At 34.8% G+C, this 24,855-nt stretch overlaps 3 protein-coding genes across 5 annotated transcripts; 1 reads left to right on the top strand and 2 right to left on the bottom strand.

The window, feature by feature from the left end:
- Positions 1-1,028: 1,028 nt before the first annotated feature.
- LOC111483710 (protein STICHEL) lies at positions 1,029-6,575 on the bottom strand. The gene is made up of 6 exons (XM_023129986.1): positions 3,945-6,575; positions 3,611-3,830; positions 2,521-3,078; positions 1,730-2,441; positions 1,498-1,579; positions 1,029-1,401 (listed from the first exon to the last, which is right to left on the bottom strand). The coding sequence occupies exons 1-6, from the start codon at positions 6,045-6,047 to the stop codon at positions 1,306-1,308; spliced, it is 3,771 nt and encodes a 1,256-aa protein (XP_022985754.1). The 5' UTR covers positions 6,048-6,575; the 3' UTR covers positions 1,029-1,305.
- A 1,723-nt stretch (positions 6,576-8,298) lies between these two features.
- LOC111497531 (PHD finger protein ALFIN-LIKE 7-like) lies at positions 8,299-14,180 on the bottom strand. 2 transcript variants are annotated; one of them, XM_023109272.1, is made up of 5 exons: positions 13,886-14,180; positions 13,694-13,726; positions 11,401-11,629; positions 9,001-9,130; positions 8,299-8,896 (listed from the first exon to the last, which is right to left on the bottom strand). In XM_023109272.1, exons 1-5 carry the CDS (start codon positions 13,980-13,982, stop codon positions 8,615-8,617), a joined length of 771 nt encoding a protein of 256 aa, XP_022965040.1. In that variant the 5' UTR covers positions 13,983-14,180; the 3' UTR covers positions 8,299-8,614. The 2 variants fall into 2 exon arrangements, with proteins under 2 accessions (XP_022965040.1, XP_022972061.1); XM_023116293.1 differs by having other exon boundaries at positions 8,299-8,893.
- A 2,353-nt stretch (positions 14,181-16,533) lies between these two features.
- On the top strand, positions 16,534-23,466 carry LOC111483584 (uncharacterized protein YacP). Of its 2 annotated transcripts, XM_023133507.1 has the most exons (10): positions 16,534-16,950; positions 17,261-17,329; positions 17,410-17,534; positions 17,647-17,807; positions 17,978-18,047; positions 19,189-19,243; positions 19,661-19,744; positions 20,865-20,903; positions 22,517-22,563; positions 22,992-23,466. In XM_023133507.1, the coding sequence occupies exons 1-10, from the start codon at positions 16,777-16,779 to the stop codon at positions 23,095-23,097; spliced, it is 930 nt and encodes a 309-aa protein (XP_022989275.1). In that variant the 5' UTR covers positions 16,534-16,776; the 3' UTR covers positions 23,098-23,466. The 2 variants fall into 2 exon arrangements, with proteins under 2 accessions (XP_022989275.1, XP_022996721.1); XM_023140953.1 differs by lacking the exon at positions 22,517-22,563.
- Positions 23,467-24,855: the final 1,389 nt, after the last annotated feature.

Here is a 24,855-nt window from a genome sequence, read left to right as displayed (position 1 = left end):
CTTTATTTCCATTTAAAATTTTCGCGTTGCTCGTACTTTTTTTTTTTTTTTTTTTCCTGATTGTGAAGCCTTTATTTAAATATATATTACCTTTATAAAAGCTGTTTTAGAAAGTAATGTTATTTATAAATTACACAAAGTATGGATACATTTGTGCGAATATATTTTTTTTAAGAAAAAAATAAGTTGACTTTAATAAAAAAGAATATATACAAATTATTGCACAACGGTTAGACTATAATTGTGAAAATTAAATGATAATGATTGTTCTTATTTAATGCAATAAATTTGGTTTACACCATTGATATATGTCATAATATATCTTTTAAAAATAATTTATACTCTAAATTTTAAGTTAGTCTCTTTATTAATATTTTATTGTACTTTAATTCATTTGGATTGGATTGAAATATATTTTTTTAAGTTGTTTATTAAATAATGAATCCCGTTCAAACTATATAAGTTTTGGATGGGGTAGTTTGATTCATTTATTTAAATTTTTATTTTCAATAAAAGAAAAATATTTACTTTCAAAACATTTAATTAAGATATCCAATTCAATTTCTATATATATTTTTGAAAAATTATCTTTTAACTAAAAGAGTTTTTTTTAGAGTTATATAAGAAATAATATAAAATAATTATGAAAAACAAGTGAGTGAGTTTTTTTCCGAATGCTGCATTCCTATCCAAATGATTGGTTCCTCAAAGTACAATAAATAAATAATAATAATAATTTCCAAAAGAAACTTCTAAAAGCACTTTCAGAAAATGGCCTGAAAAAAATCTAAGATAGAAGATTTGCTCTTCCATAAGGACAAATTTTCGTCTTGTTCTTGTCGGTCGTCTTAAAGAGTTCACATGGTTTGCATGAAATAAAAATGTACCTTTTATATCCAATAAAATAAATATTTAGAAATCAAATATTTTCATTCCCAAAAAATCATTTTATCTGTTTAGTTGAAAAGGTCAAAACTAACATTTTCCCCCAAAAAAGGAAAGGCCCATTCTGTGAAGATATGGAGATCTTGAGTTCTAAAATTTCCTTATCTAACTAATCCGACAGAGTATACATCTTTTTAAGATAGTGATAGGCTGAGATTCTTTACAAATAAGTCAAAAGAATTCTATTTGGAACCAAAGCTTCCCCCTCCAATTAGGCACTCCAATGTTCATTACTGACCATTTATTGGCTTGATTAATGAGAACTTTACATCAACTACTTCCCCCTCCATCCCTATGCCCATAAAGAATTGTACCAAAAAACACAAAATTACAGACACAAAACCATTACCAGACTCATGGTTATCGTCTAGATCGACTCCCGAAATTCCTCGACTTCCCACACTCCCCAAACAGTGAAAATCTTCCACTGCGTGACCGAGCGTGGTTGGTTCTTACCTGCTCATCACCAACAGAAAAAACAGACATCAATGACTGCCAACTCATCATCAAGTTAAATGTTCATAAAATGGAAAAGTGAACTGTGGAAATTACCTTTCCCCTTTTATGGGATTTGCTGTTGTTCCAGCAGAACAATCCACTACAACCACCAACCGCTGAGCTTGATTCATATCCCCTGTATTTAAAACAAATGGAGGCATGGATCTTGTTAAAATTAAGAGTTGAGATCATTTAGGATAAACTTTGATGATCCTCCCATGCAAAAACATAATGAAATTCAAGGCAAGAAAACTCAGTGATTCAATCGAAAGCTAGAGAAACTCACAGGTTATCCTTGTTTGCATTTCCCACCATGCCGCCATCGTGCAGTATACTTGGGGAGATAGCATAGCGGTCCACCCGTCTGCCAACCTGCTCCTTCTGGGCAATTAGCTCTTCATTAGCCTTCAGAACTTTAAGCTCACGGTTCAATTCATCATCCCATTTCCGAGAGGAGTCCCCTGTTGAATTCATTTCTTCCGTTTGATCTTTATAGTATGAACCATCTTGAGGCAGGACTTGATTCTTCTCGGGTTTCAAACGACTCAAAGATCCAGGTGTGCCTTTTTCCATGGCCTGTAACCAGGCAGTTTCCAACCTTTGTTCACGAATAATTGATTCTATTCTCTGCATCGGGATTTCCTGTCTCCTGTCCCTTGAACAGTCTTTTTGATTGTTACTTTCGGATGGTAGCTGCGATGAATCAGAGGTTGCTTGATATGTTCCATCCAGAATCAAAGAGCGGCTAGAATAGCCCTCCATCGCATTAAGATTGGCAATTTTCCTTTCTTTATCAACAGGTTCGTGTTCTACACCTTCGGACGACTTGGCTGCAGTCATACCATTAATAGAAGTCTCACCATCTGGTAACAAAATGATTCTAACCTCTACATTGCATCTAAGAACCATCTCCATAGAATTTGTGATACTGCTCAGAAACCTTTCAGCTCTGGATTTGATATCTGCATCCTCAAAGGCAACGTATGCAATAAGGGTATCTGCAAGCAGAAGAAATTAAGCACCTATCAACGAGAAAGGGTACAATTTCGGAAGGCAATCAATGGTTCTGGTCCTTACCTTCAGATTCCGAAAGGGACAAAAGCTTCCCATAAGCATACAATAGCTGCCGCAACGTCTTTGAGTGGCATCTTTCAATAGAATGCACCCAGATGTTATCCAACTTTTCTGAGTTTTTGCATCTGAAAACCATATTTCTAAGAGTAGCATCATCACGCGAAAAAGAGTCTTTACCGTCCATGAACTGTTTATGCGTGGGCTTGGGGTTGTTACTCAAACTATCAACAATAGGCGACAAATCCCCTTGTTTATTATAATTGCCATTTTTCAGGTTGCACAACGATGCAGGGGAACCTAACTTTGGTGTAAGATGAGAAAATGGCTTTTGTTTGTAGCCAATTGTCCCATTTGAAGTAGTTGATGGATCATCGTCAGTTGTCTTCCAGCTCTGTCTCCTATTGCTGCCTGTCGGAGTGAAATCTAGAGAAGATATGGAACCAAGTTGCAAAAGAGTTGCTGTGAACCAAGTTGAACGCTCACTGGAAACTCTCAACTGCTTCTCGGCCTCCGAAAGAAACTTAAGAGCATGCTTCAATCTTTCCACTTCGGTTTCGCTCACTGAAGGAAAGCCACAAAATACGTCAATTGAGGATAATCATAGCAATCTCCAGAACATCTGTTATACTAATTTCGTAGATCAATATTAGCAAGAAAGATATTCTTTTCACTTCAGAGGACAACATCATCATCTTTCATTATAAGGATAATCAAATCAAAACGAACATTGTACAGTTAATAATCAAATAAAATACAGAAAAACAAAAAAAAATCATACTTATAACTGAAGAATTTCCCCACCAGTACAACTTATGGATGAACAAGTAATCTTCATTACAAGGAAGAAATGGAAATTCATGTTGAAAACTGACCATGCAAAGAAGAGTTGATGCAGGTACATTAAGAGTTCAATAACATAGGTTTACCGTATTAGGGGCCTCTAATCACATCAAACCCAATTATTCAAGCAGACATTAACAGTTCGAAATAATAAAAATTGAGTTCTTATAATCTCATAAGTATTCCATATCTTAAACATAACACCAGCATGATTTTGATTTAATGACATCAGAAGATGGTGCAAAATACTCACAACTGCGTCCACAAAATATTGAAGCACTGTCTTTAGGATCAATAATGTTGTACGTTCCAGCAATAATGTCCATAATCAAGCTGGCGAGCTGAGACATCAAAACCAGCGGATCAACCCCAGAATCCATCAACTCTCTTGCCCTTTTAACTGTTTCTGCGGTGTTTGAAGACATTGCTAGCGCTAAAAGCTCAAGCAACTTTTCATCAGAAACAATGCCAACCTATGAAAGAGGAAAACGAGTGATAAATATGAAGAACTATTATCAAAAAATAGAAAGAATCAAATCAAATCAAACCAGGTAACATGAAAGCGAAAGAAGAGGGACTGTGCTCACAAGTTCATTAACCAGAGATATTGTTATCCTTTTCCCTAACAAACTCAATTGTTCCAACATTGTTTCAGCATCTCTAAGTGAACCATCAGCATTCATAGCTATCAAATCCAATGCATCCAAATCAGCATCCAAGTTCTCCTCTGCAGAAATTCTTTTAAGTCTTTCTACCATGTCACAATCTTTTATTTTGTTAAATATGTACTTCTGACACCTTGACTGAATGGTACGGGGTACACTGTCAAGATCAGTAGTTATGAATATGAAGACAACACGTTGAGGAGGTTCTTCAAAGAATTTGAGAAATGTGAGCCACGCCTTAGAGGGCAACAAATGACACTCATCAATGAGAAAAACTTTATATCTCAAGAAGGCTGAAGATGGCCCGGATGATAACTTTTTTAATTGGTATCTAATTCTATCTACTCCCTTCCTATTTGTTCCATCAACTTCCAAGAGATCCTTTTGTTTGCCAGACATGAAATCAGTGCATTCTCTGCAGTATCCACATGGCTTATTTTCCTCCGGGGCCAAACAATTCAACGCAGCAGCAAAAATCCTTGCTGCTGTTGTTTTTCCAGTACCCCGTGGACCTTGGAAAAGATAAACAGGAGCAATCCGTCCCCTTGAAATAGCATTTATAAGTGATTGTACCACTATATTCTGACCTATCAGTTCATTAAAAAACATCGGTCTATACTTCTGGCTGAAACTTGTTGTACTTTCTGGTGTACTTCCCTCCTCTACCTCCCCATTTAAAGCAACAATCTCTAGCCCTTCATGACTCCTGCAACTTGACCATCTTCGTCCATCTAACCTACTCAGAGCCTCCAAATCAAGCTCCCCAAAGTTAGTAGACAGTTCATCATCGCTTCTCCCGGTTCCAATCGATGAACCAACTATGCCATCTGCACTGTTAGTAAGCAATGGGAGGACCCCTCGAGCACTTCCTGAAGTAAATCTTCGGTTACTGGAATTTAATGATTTGCGCCTAGAATAAATAGATTGACTACAAAACAAAATGCTACTTCCCTTCCTTCTCCAGGTATCAGAAAGTGAAGGAGAGCAACAACCTCCACAAACTCCTCTATGCTTTGGCGTCCTCTTTGACCAATAGCAAGGAATACCACATCCCTGACGACCAGGAAAATCTAATTGATCATCCACTTCATCATCTGCATCATTAATCGAAGTTGTGGTGCCTTCCCAAGACCCAACAGTACTTGGGTTGTTATTAACATACCTATTATAAGAACTAGTAGATAAAGCTGGGGTGCTATAAGAATAGGAAGAGTCCTCTTTTCGATGATTTCTCAATAACTTAGCAGATGGGTGGAGCTTCAATAGTAAAGGGGAAGCCGCAGAATATCGTCTGAAATCCTCTGAGTTAGAGTAATCTTCGGTGTCATCAGACTGCTCGATCGAATCATCCTGGCTGAAATTAATAGACAACGAAGGATGGCCCTCCAACAATTTCCTACCAAGAACAGGACCCTTTTGTTGATGTCTCAACAAAACATCCAAATGGGAACAATGCTTCTTACTCTTCTTTTTGAATGCAGAAGCCCGTTTGGCCAATGGTCTGCCATATGACACTAGATTTGCATCACCGCACCTGAAGACCATTGAAGAACAGAGATCTCCCAGGTAGGTGTCGCTCTTTGAGTCGCCTCCATTTCGTGCATCGCTCAAGCTATCATCAAGACTGAGCCCCGGAACTGAATAAGAATCATCATTAGTACCGTGGTTGCCATCACGGTCTTCCTTCTGATGGATAACACTCTTTTCGCTTGATGATTTATGGCTCTTCCAGTTGTAGAGGTATATCTTCTTGTCCTTGGGATTCCGATTTTCATATCGAGGAGGAACAATGGCGTCCAGTTGGGATTGGCCACTATGCCTCCTGGTCTCACTTTCCAAGTTCTTGTTCAAAGAAGAAGACGCTCCACCCGGCACCGCAGCCAATACAGATCTAGAAGAGCTAAGCGGAGACTTCCAAGACGAGGTAGTACCAGGATCCCGTAGAACACGAGCAGCCTTGCGGATTTGAGTAAGTTCCTTTTTCAAATGAAGCTTACTAGGATCAGAAACTCGAACTTCGGCCATTATCACTCAACTAGTAGAACTCGAAGCAAACACTCAAAGCACAGATTAGCTGCAGAACGAACTCGTAACCATTTACATTGGCATAATCACACACACATTTCCATTTCATCGATCAAACATGATAGCAAGTAGTAGAACAACAACAGAAGAAGAAGAAGAAGAAAACACAAAATGTTTACTTAGTCTCCATCATAGAATACGAAAACGATCAGTAACAAAAGTGGTTGAAAATAACAGAGATCTGAGAGACTCAGAGAGAAAGGAAAAAGAAAATGTAGAAGTGAGTTTTAGGGTTTTAAGTTGGCGCCTCAAAAATGAGCCTCGGAATACAAATTTGAGAGAATGATCCCAGAGAAATTGAAGAGATGGAAGATGGAAAACTGCCTCTAAACACGGCGGGCTTGATTGATTGATTGATTCTTCTCTCTCTGCAACAATGGCTTGATTATTGATTTTAGGCAAATTTTGAGTCAATAAAGAACTGCCCTTTCCCTGTTCTTCATTCATTGCAATCCGCCATTGATTTTATATTCATACAAAAAGGAGGAGGAGGAGAAACATTTTCAATTATTGATTTCACAAATTAAGATCCCTTTTTTACATTTTTTTCCCCTTTTTTTGGATTATTATAAATAAAAAAATGGTTTTTTTTTTTTAATTTGTACCTTCTACTGTTTTGAAAGTTGCATATTCAAAGTAATATTCTAAAAAGAAAACATTGATTTTATTTACTTCCTACTTTGCATGAAAAGCTACTTTATATGAAGTACGAAACTTAGGGATTGGAAAATAAAGGAAAATTAATTTCTCCAAAATAAGCAAATTGGCTCTTAATTAGGCTAAAATAGAGCCCATTCATCAAATGGAGATTTTTTGTAATAATATATTATTAATATAAGGGAGAATCATTTTCATTCCTTTAATAAATAACTTAATAAATAAAACATTTTCATTTCTAATTCTAATGTAATTAATACGCACATGCCTATAAGTTACAACTTATAGGTAACTATTTCATAACTGTATCAAATAATATTAATTATAATAACTAAAATAAGTTATTTATTATTTACCAATTTGGGTAAAGTTAAATAAATTATTAAAACTAAATTAAATTTAAGAGTGCAATTTTAGTGACTAAAATCATATTTTAGCCGACAAAAAAGTTGGAAGTGACGTCCAATAAATATAATATATTGAAAATTAGAAAGGCTACAAATAATTGTGGGATTAAATGAATGGTTTATAGTGACATTTTATTATTCTTATTATTCTTATTATTATTTTTATTATTATTAAAGGTTCTAAATCACTTATCTATTCATTCCCCTAAACCTGACAAAAGCAAGACTTATGTAGAGTGAATTATGAGTTATTTATGGGTCTCTCCTTGTCACTTCGATTGTTCAGGGAATTAGATTGATTGAGGGGTGAAGCTGCGAGATCGAGTGAAAGACGCAAGTGAGAGCTTCTAATTATGATGAATGCGCTAATTGTGAATATGATGCTAGGGCAATCCAATCATCCAGAGAAGAGTAAAGTGTGCATGCTAAGATAAAAAGGGAGAATCCTGTTCTAACCGGGCATTGCAGTCAGTTAGAGACAGCATGGGATAAAAGAGCATGCGATAGTTCTCGAGATCGCTCAAGGCTCATTTGAAGAAGTTGTTATTAAAAAAGATGGATTAACAGCCATCTCTTTCAATGGGAATGTGACTATGAAAGTAAGAGAGGAGAAGGGCGAAGTCATGTGATAGGTAAGAGCATTAAAATAGACAGAAGAAGACACAGCAGCAGAGGCCACAGGGTGTGTGCCTGAAGTTTGATAGATGCACAAATTAATGAGCAAAAAAGCCTCAATAGTCACACCTTGCAGACCAGCATTCACCAAACAAAACAAAACAACGCAGGACTTGACTTGACATCGCCCCATTGTCTTCTTACGTTTGTTAGAGATGATATTAAATCATCCAAACCAACAAACAAACAAACACTTAAAGACATCTCTAAATGTATCCATTTTCCTCTCTCTCTCTCTCTCTCATCCGAATTGCCTCAAACTTCTTACACATAAACAGAACTTTCAACCTCAGCCCCTTCAACCAACAAGCATAAAGGCAGATCCAAATCACTGTCATTCTAGGTCCTCTTCCTTCAATAGCCAGCCTGGTTGAAGAACACATTAAAAACCATGATCCACCACTCTACGTATCCAGTTCTTCTACAGGCATTTAATAGGAAAAAAAAAAACATGAACAACAGGTTGTTTCTGAGTCTGATTCAATTTGGGACGTGGATGACAAATATTCATAACTATTCAAAGAGAAAACCACTAATTCTAGAATTAGACAGAAGAATAACACAAGTAGGAAAACTTGAAATTCCATCCCAATTCACCAAATCTGTCAACGGACTTTAACAACACCATATTTTAGCTTTATAATCGTAGTAATAACACAAGTCTCGGAGTCGTCGTGCTGCCTGCTTTCTTCGTTTTTTTTTTTTTTCTTTTCTTTTTCTCCCTTTTTTTCGTTCCCTGCAACTATCTTCAACTTTCAGATCCTAAATTCAAACCCTTGCTCTCTTGTTACTGCAACTTGGACACTTGTATTGTTTGATATGCTCGGCCTTGGCAGGTGTAATCTTCACACACTTTCCATGGAACCATCTTTCACATACATCACAACAAATCCAGAATTCATCGTTGCCGTAGTTGTCCCCACAAGCCCCACATGTTGCACCCTGTTCATCATCTTCTTCTTCCTCCTCGTCTTCCCCGCTATCTTCATCCTCTTTTGGTGGTGGAGACATCTTCACTCCCTTGCTATGGGACTCCAATTGCCTGGACTGCTAAAAGACAGAAAAGAACAGCAGGATTTATGTATGGCATGAGGTTGCAGCAAAAGAACAGAAGAATAATGTTCAACTAATTATGAACTTCGGAAATTGCTTACCATCTTCCCACCCGATTTGCTTTTGCTGCTATTGTTATGAGTGGCAGACTGTTCTTTTGACTGCTTACCATTTCCACTTACAACTTCAAATACACTTGGGAGATCGTTGATCATCTGGAATAGCCTCTTCCTGCAATGTCCAATCTCAATCTGAGTCATGTCTGTCTAATACCATGACGAAAATACAGTATTGGCATAAAGGAAGTCAAATTTTCAGAAATAAAGACCACAGTTTTCTCAACTAACGATGGAGGAATTTTCTGGATATTTCCCCTACTTTCCTAAACACAACACGTTTCATATACATTATTGCCATTACCATATTGGTGAAAATGACTATGCCAGAAGACATTGAACAGAAATCCAACTAAAATAAAAAATAGCTTATTATTCCACTGAAGCAGATGACCTTAGTAGATGAGAAGGAATCGAAATGAATATGACATAGCAAAAGTGAGATCAAAATCAAAACATGCTTAAAGACGTCACAAGGATCCCGTAAATTTCCTGACATCCGTAGAACATAGAAACTTAATGTGCCTACAAGTTACAACTTTACAATAATTTCGAGAATAAAAACCTTCACAATTTCACAAACCACCAGGTTCAAGCAACAATGACACAGACAGGTCAAAATTTTTCATAGTTACATTACTTCTGTAATGATCATTGGCCTGAACAAGAGGTAAACATTACTTCTGTAATGATCATTAAGCCCCTCAACCTATACTCTAATCATTTTGACTGTATGACTCTGTAAGAATATAAAAAGTTCACCTAAAACTTCATTAAGAAATAATAAATTTCTCCTCTTTGTCAACACTTAAGAGTCTAAAACGAGTGATGCACAGTACAAAAGAATGCCAGGCCTTAATCGTGTAATTCCATTTCTTATTGTAGCATCATTCAGATGTTTTTGAGAAAAAGAGTAAGAAAAGATAAGAAAGAGAAAGAAGTACATGCACACCAAGGAATAGCTTAGATTTGACTTATTCAGAATCCATTAAAGAAAGTTTAGGTAATTTTACCGAAAGAAGCATGGGCATAGGCATAATATGAACAAATTTTAAAATATATGATAGATCACGACAAAGACATGTATGTTGAAGTGCTCATACGTTTCAGTGATTCTCAAGCTAGAACTGGATTTAGTTTAAGCTATTCTCAAAAGAGAGCCAACATAATAAGAAACTTGAAAATCATTTTCATATGCCAAGCCTACCTTTATAGATAACTGGTTAACTATTTATAAATAATGGCTTATGTCACGTGTAATGCATGTCTTAATTAGCTAGTTGAAGTAAGTGACAAAATGAGACAGCACATCAGAGACTACAAGATTTCCTTGAAAAAATCATTGAAGTCATGAAACAAACCCGAGATTATGAGCATCAAAAAGCACATGCAATACAATGCACTAAAGAATTGTTGAAATGATAGCATGGTAAAAAATGGGTATAATTTTTCTCTTTAGAAAATAATAATAAAAGATAAGCAAAGTGGACTGCAAGTTGACTCGATGTTGAAGATACTAACCACTCCTGCAAGAGACCTTCCCAGGATACTAAAGCTTTCTTTTTAATAAGAGGAAAATGCTAGAACTAAACAAATGAATATGCATAAAATTGGTAAAACTAGAGGATAACTGAAGTTAACCAAGTATTTTCAAATCTAAAAATGAGTAAACCCCCATCTTAAACTGGAAGAACCAAGAAGAACAACAGAGCATTCAAGGGCAAGGATACAGTTATCCACACAACTCAAACCACAGACTCCTGTCTACTTGGAGAAAAAGGATAGTTGCATCAACAACAGGGACAAAAACATAAACATAGATCCAACTTGAAACAAACAAAGTTCACACTCAACTCTGAACAAGTAATTTTTTTAAAACGATAAACAAACTTTTCATTAAGAAATGAAAAGATATAAAAAGTTCCAGGAATTCTTCTGAAAGATCATCTGTTGACTGCTAGATTTTGTGAAAGCACACTTCTGGTTATTTTGTTAGAGCCCCCCAACACACAGACACATCCTAAAGTAAAAAGATAAATACGGAGGAGTCACTTGTCATAGAAAATAATTTGAACCTTGTGAGTATGAAGCATTGTTAAAGCCCCTTCACTACACTATTTTTCCAAAAAAAAATGTTCAGACGCGACATGCTAGAACATGAACAACTAGTGAAACCTCATTCTCTATCTCCATTCACAGTTAAATGTAAAATTGTCCTTATTACATTGAAAAGATAAAGATACGTGTGGTGAAGCAGAGCCAAATTTCTTTTATTTCTTTTGAATTTTATATATATATATTTATAAAAGTAAAAAAGACAGCAGCATTAATGCTGAAAAATGTCTTATAAGAATTCATAATGGTCACAAAAGTACTGTTGCAAACCTTTCATTCTTCCCAAATCCAAAACGAGCACCAAAATAGAATGCAACAGCAAGCAACCATGAATCACTGTGAACTGCAACCAGCGATAACCAATCTTTCTCCTGCATCCCATCCCTTGCAAAGTTTATGCCTAATGCTGGTTCCGGGAGCTCAGGGGGCACCTCCTCCACAGGCAAGTTAACTTCCCACGTTTCATTTGGAAGTCCATAGAGACACAGGTTCTCCTTCTCTATAAGCATGACAAGAATTGTCTCGGACAAATATAAGAAATTCTTTCTTTAATCCTCAATACATCTCAAATTAAACTCAAGAAAACTTGTATTACTCTATCAGATATTTTCAGCTACAAAGTAACAATTAAAAGAAAAAAAAGGTAATGTGATCAAGGACAGGATAGTCAGCCAACATGACGTCCCTCAAGATGCCAATCAAGGTTAACCTCCATATTTAGAACTGAGGGTGTCCAGAAAGTCAATATTGGAGGACCACTTTCAACTGCCCGTCCATGTCATATAGTGAAATCATCTCATTCATTCAGTAGAAGAATTAGGGTGACTAAGTAGAAGTTGAACATAACATGATTTAAAAATTGTAAGATTTTAATTGGAAGAGGTTGTCACCGTAATAATAACTGTAATATAAAAATGATAAATAATAAAAAAAACGTAACATTAGATATCAAGTTAAGGTTGATGCAGTATTCCACTCATTTAAAGAACTCATTACCTCAGGATATAAAATATTAGCATTACAAGAAGAAATTATATTTAAATTTATATGTAAATCTAACACAACTTCTAAAAACTAAGAAATAAGCCAACCATCCCACCAAAAATGAATAAAATCTTCATATCAAGATAAAAATTGCATAATACGTGCGCATGGTAGAAGATAGAATCTAGGAGATGGATTACCCTCCACTACATTTCAGGTGAGGGGGAAAAACATGACCTTCAAATCAATACAATTATATCATCGAACTTCATTCTCAATGAAGGGAAAGAGAAAGTTAACAATTAACAAAGCAGGTGGTTGGATTAAATGGTTGAAGAGAAAGTTACACTTTGTTAAAAAAAGATTTATTTAGTTCTCATAAATAAGCAAACATGAAAGAAGATGAACAGAAAGAAATTATCAGATTTAACAAATCTATAACTATAAACATCATAATGAATGTATGCAAAATAGGTCAACAGAAAAGGCAGAAGTAAAAGAATCCTATCCACCTCTTCAGAACTAGCCTTAAGTACATATAGTCGCAAACAATGAAACCTGTCCATCAATATAATAAATAAAACGAGAAAATGATAATTACATAGAGAGCTCCCCACACGGTACATTTTCTAAAGATATCTTTTGAATCAGGCAGATCATGGATGTGGACAGAAAAGGAGGATCAAAGAAAAAGGAGAACAAGTTTACATCAAATGCATTCATATAATAAGTTTTAGATAAAAAGAACTTTGGGAGGGAAGAAATAGCAAAAAGAAGGGAAAATAAGAAGAAAAGATTCCAAAACGACAATACCCAAAGCACACATCCAATTCAGTCATGGGAATCGTAGTTTCAAATTTGTGTATGTCATTATCCAGAATGTTACTTATAGAGGTGCAGAAACCAAAGGAACATAACTAAAAGTTAAAACAACCCGTGTAATGCAATAACAAAGTAAAAAACAACCAGTTAAATAGATAGACATATATGCAATATGTTTCACTCTCCAACCTCCCATTTATGAGATTCAAAATTTGCGACTGTGCGTTGACCCCGCACCAGCTTATTCACTTGTTATTGACTATCCACCGTAATCAAATTTAGCCAGTTACTCGAACCATTTATTCTGTTATGCTCAGCTCTACCCTAAATATCTCCAGTTCTACCACAACCCAGGACCCCAAATACTTCCAAACAGCTGAATTTAGCTATGAAGTTAGGAGAAAACAATCGTCGGGCACATCCCACGCACGGAAGAAATATTATTCAGATAGACTTGCAACATTAAGCCGAAAAAAAAACACCAGTTCGATGTAGAGAGCTAGCTAGCAAATAACAACGTATTAAAAACATTAAAAAAAATAAAATAAAACAATTCAGTAGCAAAGCTAAAGTAAGACAGTTTTAAAGAGACACGCCTAGAATACTTCATCAAAATGAAAAAACGAACTCAACCCAATGAACAAATGGAATTCAAGACCACGAACAAGCGTAAGAACTAGAAAACAGCGAACGATACATTTCTGAACACTAATTAAGACAGACATCAAGAGAACGATAGAAGAGAAAGAAAACCCACCAGGATCGCACTGCTGGTAAAACTTCTCAACATCTGCAAAAACTCAAATAAAAATGAAAAAAAAAAAAAAAAGATTAAAGTGCTGGAATTCGTACAGAAACAACAACACAGTTAGCCAACATCTAACACGAACAACACAAACAGAGTAAAGATGATGAGCGGAAGCAGGAAGAAGAAAAAAGATGAAGAGACCCGCGGTGAGGGCTTTGATCAAGCCGGCACGTCTGCCTTTAAAGTCGCTGTAGACCTCATCCACTGTACGGGGTATTGGGTGCGGCATTCCCTCCATTATCTGTCTAAAACGAGCCGCAAACTGAGAGAATTAGGGATTTCAGTATGGATTCAGCTGATGAAACTGCAAATTTCTTCAGAAGAAGAGAGGGAATTGAGCTATGTAACGAGTAGTTGAAGCAAAGAAGAAGAAAAATTGAACGGACACTTTTAGGGTTTGTTGGTTTTTCTATGTAATAATTCGACAAAGAAGGAGGGAGAATGTCAGTTTATTTTCAATTTACCGACGGATACAGCCGGTAGTAATTTGATGGCTAATGTTTTGCTATTCGCTAAATGCCAGGCCATTAAAATATTTTTTAATATTTCCTTTTTTTTCTTTTTCTTTTTCTTTTTCTTTTTTCTTTTTCTTTTTTTCCTCCTCTATTTAAAATAATTCTCAACCTTCTTCTTTTAGTACAAAATATTCCTCAAGCTTCCAAGTTCTACTCTTAATTCACAATTTTTAATAAATTAATAAATATTTTGTCTAATCAAATATTTTTAAATTTTCTAACATTTCAATCAACCTTAACTTTTTTCTTTTTTTATAAAAAAAATCAAAATGTTCTTAAATATTCAAAAAATAATAAAAAATATTATTACGTTAATTTTAAATGAAAACCATTAATATTTTGTTAAAAGACATTTAAAAAGTATTTAAAAAATATGTTTTTCACTTTAAAAGTTTCATTAAAAAATAATCATAGGTTTTTAAAAATACCATGGATACTTTTAAATTTTTATGCATGAAACCATTTATACATTAATTTTTCAGTTTAACACTCTTTTTTTTTTTCTTATATATTATATTAAATAAAAATGAAAAACACTCTCATTTATTATTAACATTAAATTAGATATCTGAGCATTGAGGATTCTTACATTTGTATTTTGTAAATCTAGAAAATGAGAGTATTTATTTTTTGTTTAAAGTTTTAATATTTAAAATTGAGAAAAGAAAGAAATAAGAACAAATTTAGAGATCGAAGAAGGAGAGAATGAGATTAAAAAGGTATTTAATAAACGAGAAAAAAAATAATAAATAAAAAGTCGAAAGGGCGTTAAATGCTATTTTTAAAAATTTATTGAAATGTATTTAAAAGTCGACGAAGTTTCTTGAACAAAAATTCAATTCAAAATCGAATAAAATTGGATCCAAAACCGAAAAAACGCGTAAGTTGATATAGAAGAAGAAAACGAAGAAGTTGGCACATGTTCTAGTGTTGGAAATAATGTTTAAGTTGTGGCTTTCTCCTAGTCTCTAGCTTAGTGGTATATTCTATATAGAAAAGATATGCTGGTCTGTTGTGATTAAGCCTACAGTCTTGGCTTTTAGTTAGGCTAATTTATATTTAGACGTAATTCCAACCCCAACATATTTCTATTTATATTGATATCTTTGTTTTCTTTTATTTAGAAGTTAGGGAATAAGTTTGTGATATCTATTAATTGAAGAAAGAAATGAAGAGTATGGAAATCTCTCTTTAATAGACGCGTTTTAAAACGGTAAGGGTAATGGTGATACGTAATGGGTCAAATCGAGCAATATCTGTCAGTGGTGGGCTTAGATAGTTACAGAGCGCGTGTCACGGTTATCCTTAGTGTGTGTTAGATGTCACTGTCAATCTTGTTCAAACCATGTTTCTAATGATCGGAATGTCATTTTCAAATTTCAACACTTTCATGTGTAACTAGGTTCTTACTCTTTCTATCGAGGGTTCAAAATTATGTCTACACTTTCCATTAGCTAAAATATCACAAAATATACTAATGTGGATGTGACTAATTGCCAATTATTCCCACTCGAGTTATAAGCCACTAAAGTTGTGGTTGTTTCTTATTAACTTTTAGCTTGTAACATTGTTTTTTTTTAAAATCGTTCTCAATACATTTTCTCGTTCACGTTTTCTAAAACATTTTTCTCAAACGTGATTCGAGCCCAATCATACATCAAGGATTGTCGGCAAACTTCAACTTTTGCACGACTAACTTATTTATTAGATTAGAATATAATGTATGCAAGTCAACCTCGTTGAGAATCGTTTGAGTTTTACATCAACTAAATAAAAGAAAAAAATATAAGTATGCAGGTAAGTGACACTATCTCTATTAGTATAAAACATCGCAAGAGTGTTATGGTATTTGATGTTGATGTACAATTTTATTTAGTAAAACTCACAATAATTCCGCAGAACTATATAATATGCGGAATAGAATCATAAATTAAATACGAGACTAATACGAACTCAATGTTTTTAAAACTTTAACCCCTCTGCTATTAGCAAGAAATAAAAAATAGACATTAGTGGTTATATTATTTTGAATTTCAATGTAATTTTATAAACTTTTCACTAAAAGTTTTATTTACCCTTTTTGTAGTGGGTGAGAAAAAAATTACGTATACATATTATTAGCCAGTATTTATTTATTAAAACTCATAAAAAAAAATATAATCGTTAAAATTTTATTTCATCCGAATAAATTCGACCTCACATTTATTATACTAAAAAATATTAAATATTGTAATTTTACAAAAAAAAAAGGAAAAATACAGTAGAGAATGTCAGGATGATGTGTGGCTGATTTAGCGACTGCCATACCATCGTCTTCCCGCGATCACCTAAAACCGAATGAAAGACCACAGAGAAACAGCGACTGTATCTGTGTAAGCGGAGAAGTTCAGCCGGAGCAGTGGCGGAGCTCAGCCGGGGAAAGTTGCCGTCAATATGTGAATCGCAGGGACCGCGACGAATTCTATTGCAAAGTGAAAGTCTCTGTTGTCATGGAGGTCTTTTCTTCAACTTGAATTTATGGAGGTCGTCGGCTCAGTGAAATTGTTTTCATCGTCACCAACGAACATAGTTTCAGGCTTGTGTTACTCTCCCTCCTCTTATACTTCCTTGTTTTCTCCCAAAAAGAAGAAGAAGAAGAAGAAGAATTTCCTTGTAGTTTCCAAAAGCAAAAAGCAGCCACAAAGTCCATCGGTGATTATGCTTCCAACTATTTTTCTTTCTTTGCTCCAATTCAGGCTTACTTGTGTTGAAAAGTAGCTAGGTCTTCTGCTTTGCCTGACCACAGTATTTGTAGTTTGTACATTCATTATTCACTTGGCGGTAACTGATAATCTGCGGTCTAAGTTTCTGATATTATTTTATTAAACACAGTGCTCCGCCATTTTTGTGGATAGCCATTTGTTGGAGACCGTAGGGGTACACTAGTTATGCGTGAAAATCCGGTTCTGTCAACCGATAGATTAATAATTTTGTGCAAAACCTAACTGGCTTTTAGCTGCAGGGTGATTCTGATCCTCCGAGAATTACGTCAAATCTGAAGCAGAATTTGCAGTTTCTGAAATTATGGAAGGTATGTCTGGTGGTTCTGCTGCAACATTTTCAACCAATTCGAGTGTTTATAGTGCTCTCTCATATTACAAAGATCTTTAGGATTTCCAAAAGCGAAAATCTAGCGCACCCAAGCCTGCTACTAGTTACCGGAAGAAGAAGGTAGAGAAGGAGGACCTTCCTGGAGATACGGAGCTTTATCGTGATCCCACATTGACTCTTTACTAGTAAATCTCTTTTTAAGAAATTTGTTTCATAACATTTTGCGTTTCAACCATGACATAATTGGAAAGTTGCTGGGACGAGTGCTGCTCTTAATGTCTTTTATTTACCTGACAGTACCAACCAGGGCATAGACAATACAGTTCCTGTCTTGCTGGTTGATGGTTATAATGTGTGTGGCTATTGGGTGAAGCTTAAGAAGCATTTTATGAACGGGAGACTTGATGTAGCCCGCCAAAAGCTAATTGACGAGCTTATAACATTCAGTATGCTGAGAGGTTTGCAGCTTGCCCCTTCTTTTCTTCCTAAAAAACGAGTCCTGATCCTTGGGTTATAGACTTGTTGGTTTATGGTGTAGATTTTCCTTAATGTTTATCGATTTTTATGGGATACTTCTTTATTTTTTTTGTTGCCATTGTCCTCGATTACATACTTGAAACCTTTACAGAGGTGAAAGTGGTAGTTGTATTTGATGCGATGCTGTCTGGACTCCCGACACACAAGGAAGACTTTGCTGGGTAATTCTATGATCTAAAATGTAGCCTCGTTAATCTATATAATCTTATGTTTGCTGCTAATATTTTGTCGGTAGATGTGCATTTGGGATTTGGTGTTCCTGTGGTTTCTATTTGTAAGCTCAATGACCATGAAAATAATTTAATAAAATTGGGAGACAATGAATTAGTTGCATAAGAAAAAGGGATATCTGCATGGAAGATATAGTTCGTTTAGATGGTTTATGAAACGTAAGTCAGGTCTTCTGCAGCATTAAACCAAGTTCAGCTTGAAGAAAGGGTGAAATAGCTCCTATCTTCTTGCTCAGGCCATTTTTCCTAAAAACTTTCCGTTTATGCACGACGGAAAAAGATGGTTCATATTTATTTAGTATGTTAAGTGTAACTATGTATAGATTATTTCAGACAAGTTAGAACTCAATACCTTAAAAAACGACTGCAAAAATAAAAAAAAAAAAAAAAAATAATAATAATAATAATAATTTAGAAAAAAAAAAATTGTTTTGTCTTGATGTTTTCATAGCCCTTCTCAGTTCCAAGTGCAGGAAATTTAATCAAGAAACACTTTCAGTTTAAAACTTTAGACCTCTTGATGACCACGGGGATGAGGATATGCCACACCAAGGGCAATGAAAATTGTCATGGAATGTGATACTCACGGTCTTATATCAATGGGGCTTGAAGTCTTTTTGGGGGACTCCTTGGTGGGCAATCCCAGTCTCCTATTGGGGAAAATCCTACTGAGGGCTTATCTAATGGTTTGCATAATCACGGAAACTTTCAACTCATGAAAGAAATGCATTTTCAACGTCTTACTTTTACTTTATATTAGGTATAAAATTGAATTTTTTTATTGCTGATTGTTTTGAGTTTGATATTTCAACTCTGCTTAATCTAAAAGAATAAATAATTTTCCTTATCATATTTAATTAACAAACATAACTTTGAGGATGCTCTCCGATGTGTATTGTTAATGGTTTCCCTTGGAAAACAAGCACTTATTGTGAGAATGAATTATGCTTCAGGTCCTTATTTCCTGACGTGACTTTTTACTCTGCTTAGCAGCCAAATTGTTCGATAGAAGAGAGATGAGTCTATTTATTCGCTCACATAAGGACTTAAAATTGTATAATCGTTCTTGCAGAATTGATGTGGTTTATTCAGGTGAGTCATGTGCAGATACGTGGATTGAAAAAGAGGTAACATAAGAGTTCATGAATAAGATCCTGTAACCGTGGCAAAAAACAATAGAATAAAATCTACTTCTCTATGTAAAGCATGTATCCTAATAAAAAAATGTAAAAAGCAAGTTGCAGTTTGCTAAGAAGCAAGGTTATTGTGCTTGTCTTGAAAACTTACGGATGGGGATTTGTAATAATATATACAGCTGGTCCTTCACTCTTGACCTTTCAATTTGAGGAGAGGTTTGAATGAGAAAAAAATCTTGTACCAATAGATTTGAAATCACGTCTATAATTTGCAATTAGCTGGTTGCTTTATTTCCCGTTCTGGTCATCAGATTTTTTTTCTTTTGAAAGACCATGCTCAATGGCTTAGAACATTATCTTTGAAACTCTTTTGGTTTTTCTTATCAATATCTTTTGCTTGAGTTGCAGGTAGTTGCCCTGAGGGAGGATGGATGTCCCAAAGTTTGGGTAGTGACTTCTGATATCTGTCATCAGCATGCAGCACATGGAGCAGTATGTTTTCCTTATTGTTTGGGTATCACTGTGTCGTGCACGAACTTTTTCTGACATGGACAAAGGATATAATTTTTTTTTTTCTAATATGTTTAGGACTTCTCATCAGTTATTTAGATTGTTCTCTTTCATATTTGTTAATTCGTATATTTGTTTTTAGATAGAATATATTTCTGATTTTTGGGATTTGATCTTAATTTCTATTTGGACTCTTGGGTTTTCAGAACTTATACCTTTTGTCATGGATATTTGAATTTATTTTTTTATTTGGTTTTTGAAATTGCAAAAGTGATATGTTTGATCAAATCTGATTTTTAATTGGTTCTTATTGTTTGAGTTTGGCTGCTAAATGATTCCATAGTAGGGTTTTCTGGCAGTTAAAATATGATGACTAAACTTTACTGATATGTATTTTTTTTAAATGAGTTGAATACTTTTAATCATTTTATTTTATTTTTCAACTTAAGGACTAATTAGAAAGCAATTTCAAACTTCAAGGACCAATTATTAATCAAAATCTCAGGGACGAAACATGTCACTTTTAAATCAAGAGCTAAATAGAAATTAAATTCAAATCTCAAGTACCATCTTTGAAAATTCAGGGACTAAGTAGAAATTAAGTTTAATTCATAGGGCCAAAAGTGTAATTTACCCTTTTATTCTTATTTCACACCAGGTTGTGCTAAACTGTCAACCCTAAGGGTCATTCCTTGCGAAAAGAGTAAAAGAAGAAGAATGTCGTTGACTTGTCTTTCTTGTGGTCTAAAGTGGCAAGCTACAAATTTAGATAGATGACTTTGAGGGTGTAGATACCAATTATGCTAGTCACCTATTTAAGATTTACATATTCTCCAGTATTTTGGACCTATGTTACTTCGTCTGAACAATCCTGGTAATTAGCACATATTGTTGCTCCACTATTTGAAACAGAATATATTGCTTTACTATGTTTTTTTTTATCTATCTGGATTTTGATTTTCCTTTTGTATCCTAAGATTATTATTATTATTATTATCATTATTCTTTTTTTTTTCTTGCATGTAATTTTGTATTTATTGTTTCGTTTGGTTGTTAAGGCCACCATTCTATTTATGGCTGAAAAAACTATGTTGATTTTCAGGGAGCCTTTATTTGGAGTTGCAAGGCCTTAGTTACTGAGGTGAGCACAATCTAATTTTATTGGGTGCATTCTTGTAGATTTTGGTGAGAAAATATCAATGTATTCACTGAACTCTCAGTTACAAGAAAATATAATAGGACGGAAGATACATAAGAGAAAAGCTAGCTAAAAAAGGCCAAGAATATTAGCTAATAAAACGCGAGGAAAAATAATTCGAAGAATAAAATAAATCTACATCCCTTCAAGCTGGTTTGTATATCTATACAAACATATACAAACCAAGCTTGAAGTTAAAATCATCAAAACTTGTCCTTGATAATGCTTTAGTGGACATCGGCCTTTTGAAGGCGAGATGAAACATAATTCAATTCCACTATGTTACTAGTGATCTTCTCAGTATGAAATGACGATTTATCTTTGTGTTTGTTCTGTTACGATGAATGAGGTTCTTTGCAATATTGATGGCTGATTGACTATTGCCAAATATTTTGACTAAATTTTGGTATTAATCTTCAGTTCTGTCAAAAGTTTCTGAATCTACATTCCTTCACAGATTTCCAAGAGCTATATATTCAACTTTTGGACTGCTTCTTGTTACAGTGACTTCTTTTTAACTTCCCCTAGTGACCAAGTTCCCCCAAACATAGGAGCAATAGCTAATTGTAGATCTTCGGTCAATTAATTCTCTCAATGGGGGCATGAAAGAAGAAAGGAGGATACCCCCAAGGTGAAGCCCCGATAAAGAGGCCAAGTCCCAACTCTGTTTCCAAAATTAATAATAAGCCTTGAAACTTTCGAAAATTTATTTTGACAATGTTGAAAAGAGTGTCCAACATTGTAGTTAACATGAGGCAGGGTGGATGTAGTGGTTTAGGCTGCTGGGGGTCTTAAGGTTTTCACGAAGCCTGTTCCCCTTGCAATTCTGCAAGGAGACTGGCCTTGTCCATTTGACATTTAGGCATACATAATTTTAGTAGGTTTTTCTAGTGGAGTGTTATATGTCGATTATCATACGAATATCTGCTTTATAGCTTCACATGAGTTAAAACTACGGCTCATTTTGGCACAATCTTATGATAGAAACCAACTATATTGAAATTTAAAAGATAATGGAACTACAATGCAACTCCCCCTAGTAGTCGAGGTACTCGGAACCTTCCTTTCTAGAGATGCTGCTCAAGCCAAAACCACGGGACAATTGCCTACCTTTCTCCTTCTCCACTCCCTCTACTTTTAATAAGCTAACCACAACAACTTCTCTATCTAATTACTAATATACCTTTAATACTCTAATAATATTCATAATTTCACCCTAACGGCATTCCTATCCTCCTACCTTTTTTATTCTTTACTTGTTTATATGGACGATGGTAATCAAATGCTCTACCCTATTATCTTGTCTCAAAAATCTGGCCTCACGAATTATTTGTGCGTTCTATATGGCGAAGTTATTTTTGAATTCAACCCATCTAGTTAAGAGTAAAAAGGTTGTTATTTATGGAGAGTATAGCACAATACTAAGACAAACTTGCTTTCCGTTTGTTTAAGCACAATGAGAGATGTGGATGGATTCTATTTTTTTTCTACATGAACACAGTAATAATAGCAATACATGGCACGTTATAGTTTATATTTTATTTATGTGAATGTAGATAAAAGCATCAAAAAAGGAGGTCGAAATGATGTTGCAAGAACACAGGTATGACTATTCAGGATGCAAATTTTACATATTTATGCAGATGAAATATAATAGGTTAGATGTTACCCCTAAAATCTGCTCCCATTTCTAATTTGGTCTATAAAATTTCAAAAACTTAATATTAGTCCCTCAAGTCTTAACAAGTTTTATAGTTCATGATGTGGAAATGTCAATAAAATTGAGAGAAGTAAAGGGTTAAAGCATTTCCAATCGTTAGAGAAGAAAGTAAGGGAAGATTATGGGATATCTTACTATTTTTTTTTCCTTAACGTTTACCAATACTGTTATTGTTCAATAGTTGCACTTATTACTTCAACACATTTACAGACTTGGAAGTTGGAACGTATTTTAGCGTTCTCTAACATGACATATCTTTTAATAAGAAGAGTGGTGGCAACTACCATAAATATCCTGCTCTCGTTTTTCAGATCGACATCTTTCCAGGGGAAATTGTTAAAGCATAATCTTGATTCAGAAGTTGTCAATGCTCTCAATGATCTGAAAAGGAAGCTAAACGAAAATGAATCGAAGTAGATGGGAAGTTTATTTGTTTCTATACTTGTTTTCTCTAACTCCATTCTTTTTACTTGATTACCACATGTTCATAGTCATGTCCGAATCTGTTTTAACTCATACCTGTTTCAAGCTGATTAATGTAAGGATGAAATCACATTGTTTCTTTATGCGTACAAATCCTCTAGATTTCTGACAGAAAACAACCATAAGTTTGTTGATATGCGATGAAGGTCTAGGTTCCCTAGCTTTTCTTAGTTCCAGGTGTAGGATCTTTATTTCCCATCAATAAAGAGAAACGTAGTAGTATTCATACATGACATGCTTTGCATATTTAAAATGTAGGAGATGGCACCCGCGAGAAGGAAATAAAAGAAGCCAGCTTTCTCATCTGTCTCTGCCTTACCGTTTTTAGAATAGCTTTTTAATTTGGCTTTGGCCCATTATTTAATGAAATAGAGCTACCACCACCGCAATTGAAACTCATGAGTTAATGAAAAGTACTGGTCATTTATGTGGTCGGGTTTAAGAGATTTTATGGAAAAATTGTGACTATCTATCTTGTGCAGAAAGTTGTTCCAGAAAATAGGATGGTTTTTGACGTGTTTGATAGCTGGTAAGGTTATAAATGTTGAAGATGCTACCCCAATTTATGTAATTTTGTGCTTTTAATAATTTCAAGATGCTTTAGGGGATGATTGACTGATACTAGTACGAGTTTATGAAGTTTGGGATTGAGAAGCTTAGATTTATGTCCTCTCTGTTTGGATTGTGTAAAGGAATTGGTTATGTAATGGCGTAAGCTCACCGTTATCAGATATTATCTTTTTCGAGTTTCTTTAAGGCTTTTAAAAAACGTGTCTATTAGAGAAAGATTTTCCCACCCTTATAAAAATTGGTAGGTTTTTCTTTTGGATCTTGTAGATATAAATTAGTCTTCTCAACAAAATAAGTTCAATAAGGTTCTGAGTTAGAAATAACTATCTCAATCAGAAATAGGTTCTCCATTACAAAACAATACATCATACAAAGAAACTTATTCAAACGATCCAAATCAAAATCAACCATCCTATAAAATCTAAGGTGGAAGGAGATGCTAATCACATCAACCACAAGAAAAACATAAAAGACAAATGAGGAAGAAAAATCATAAGATTTGAAGAAAGAGAAAGAAAGTGAAGAGAATCACATGAAGAAGGTTGTAGATTATATGTTTAAAATGAAAATGTGGGATTTTATGAAAGTCAATGAATGGCAGAAAAGCAGAAGAAGAACAAAAGAAAAGGGAACAAAGAATGAATCACGGGAAGCCTGTCTCACCTCCCCCACATTTAAACACACCATATGCATATGAAAGAGAGAGAAATTGAAAGGTACAGATTATACAACAAACAATGAAAACAAAACAAAACAGAACAGAACGGAACAGAACAATACACAGAGAGGCTTAGAAAGTGAAAAAGAGCGAAAGAACACGAAGCAGATTGGATTGGATTGGATTGGATTGGTTGGAGTGTGTGTGCGCGCCCGCGCGCTTTCTAAGATCGAACAAACATTTAATGTAAAAGTCAGAAGGTCAACCTATTGTCAGAGTCAGAGTCAGAGTCATGGTCCTGGTCACACCCTCCTCTTCTATATCCCTTCCCTTCACTCTCTTTTCTGCTCTTCTGTTTGTGTTTATTTAATTCCACCGCCGCCGGTGGACCCCTCCCCCTCCTCCGGCCATCGTCCTGTCCAGGTAGACCCCGACCTACAACTGTTATTAAACTACCTCAAAAG

Source organism: Cucurbita maxima, unplaced genomic scaffold (genome assembly GCF_002738345.1).
Source record: "Cucurbita maxima cultivar Rimu unplaced genomic scaffold, Cmax_1.0 Cma_Scf00001, whole genome shotgun sequence".
In the NCBI taxonomy this organism is placed as follows: domain Eukaryota; kingdom Viridiplantae; phylum Streptophyta; class Magnoliopsida; order Cucurbitales; family Cucurbitaceae; genus Cucurbita; species Cucurbita maxima.
The sequence above is the reverse complement of the archived record's forward strand: the minus strand, read 5'-3'. Positions and strand labels throughout refer to the sequence as shown.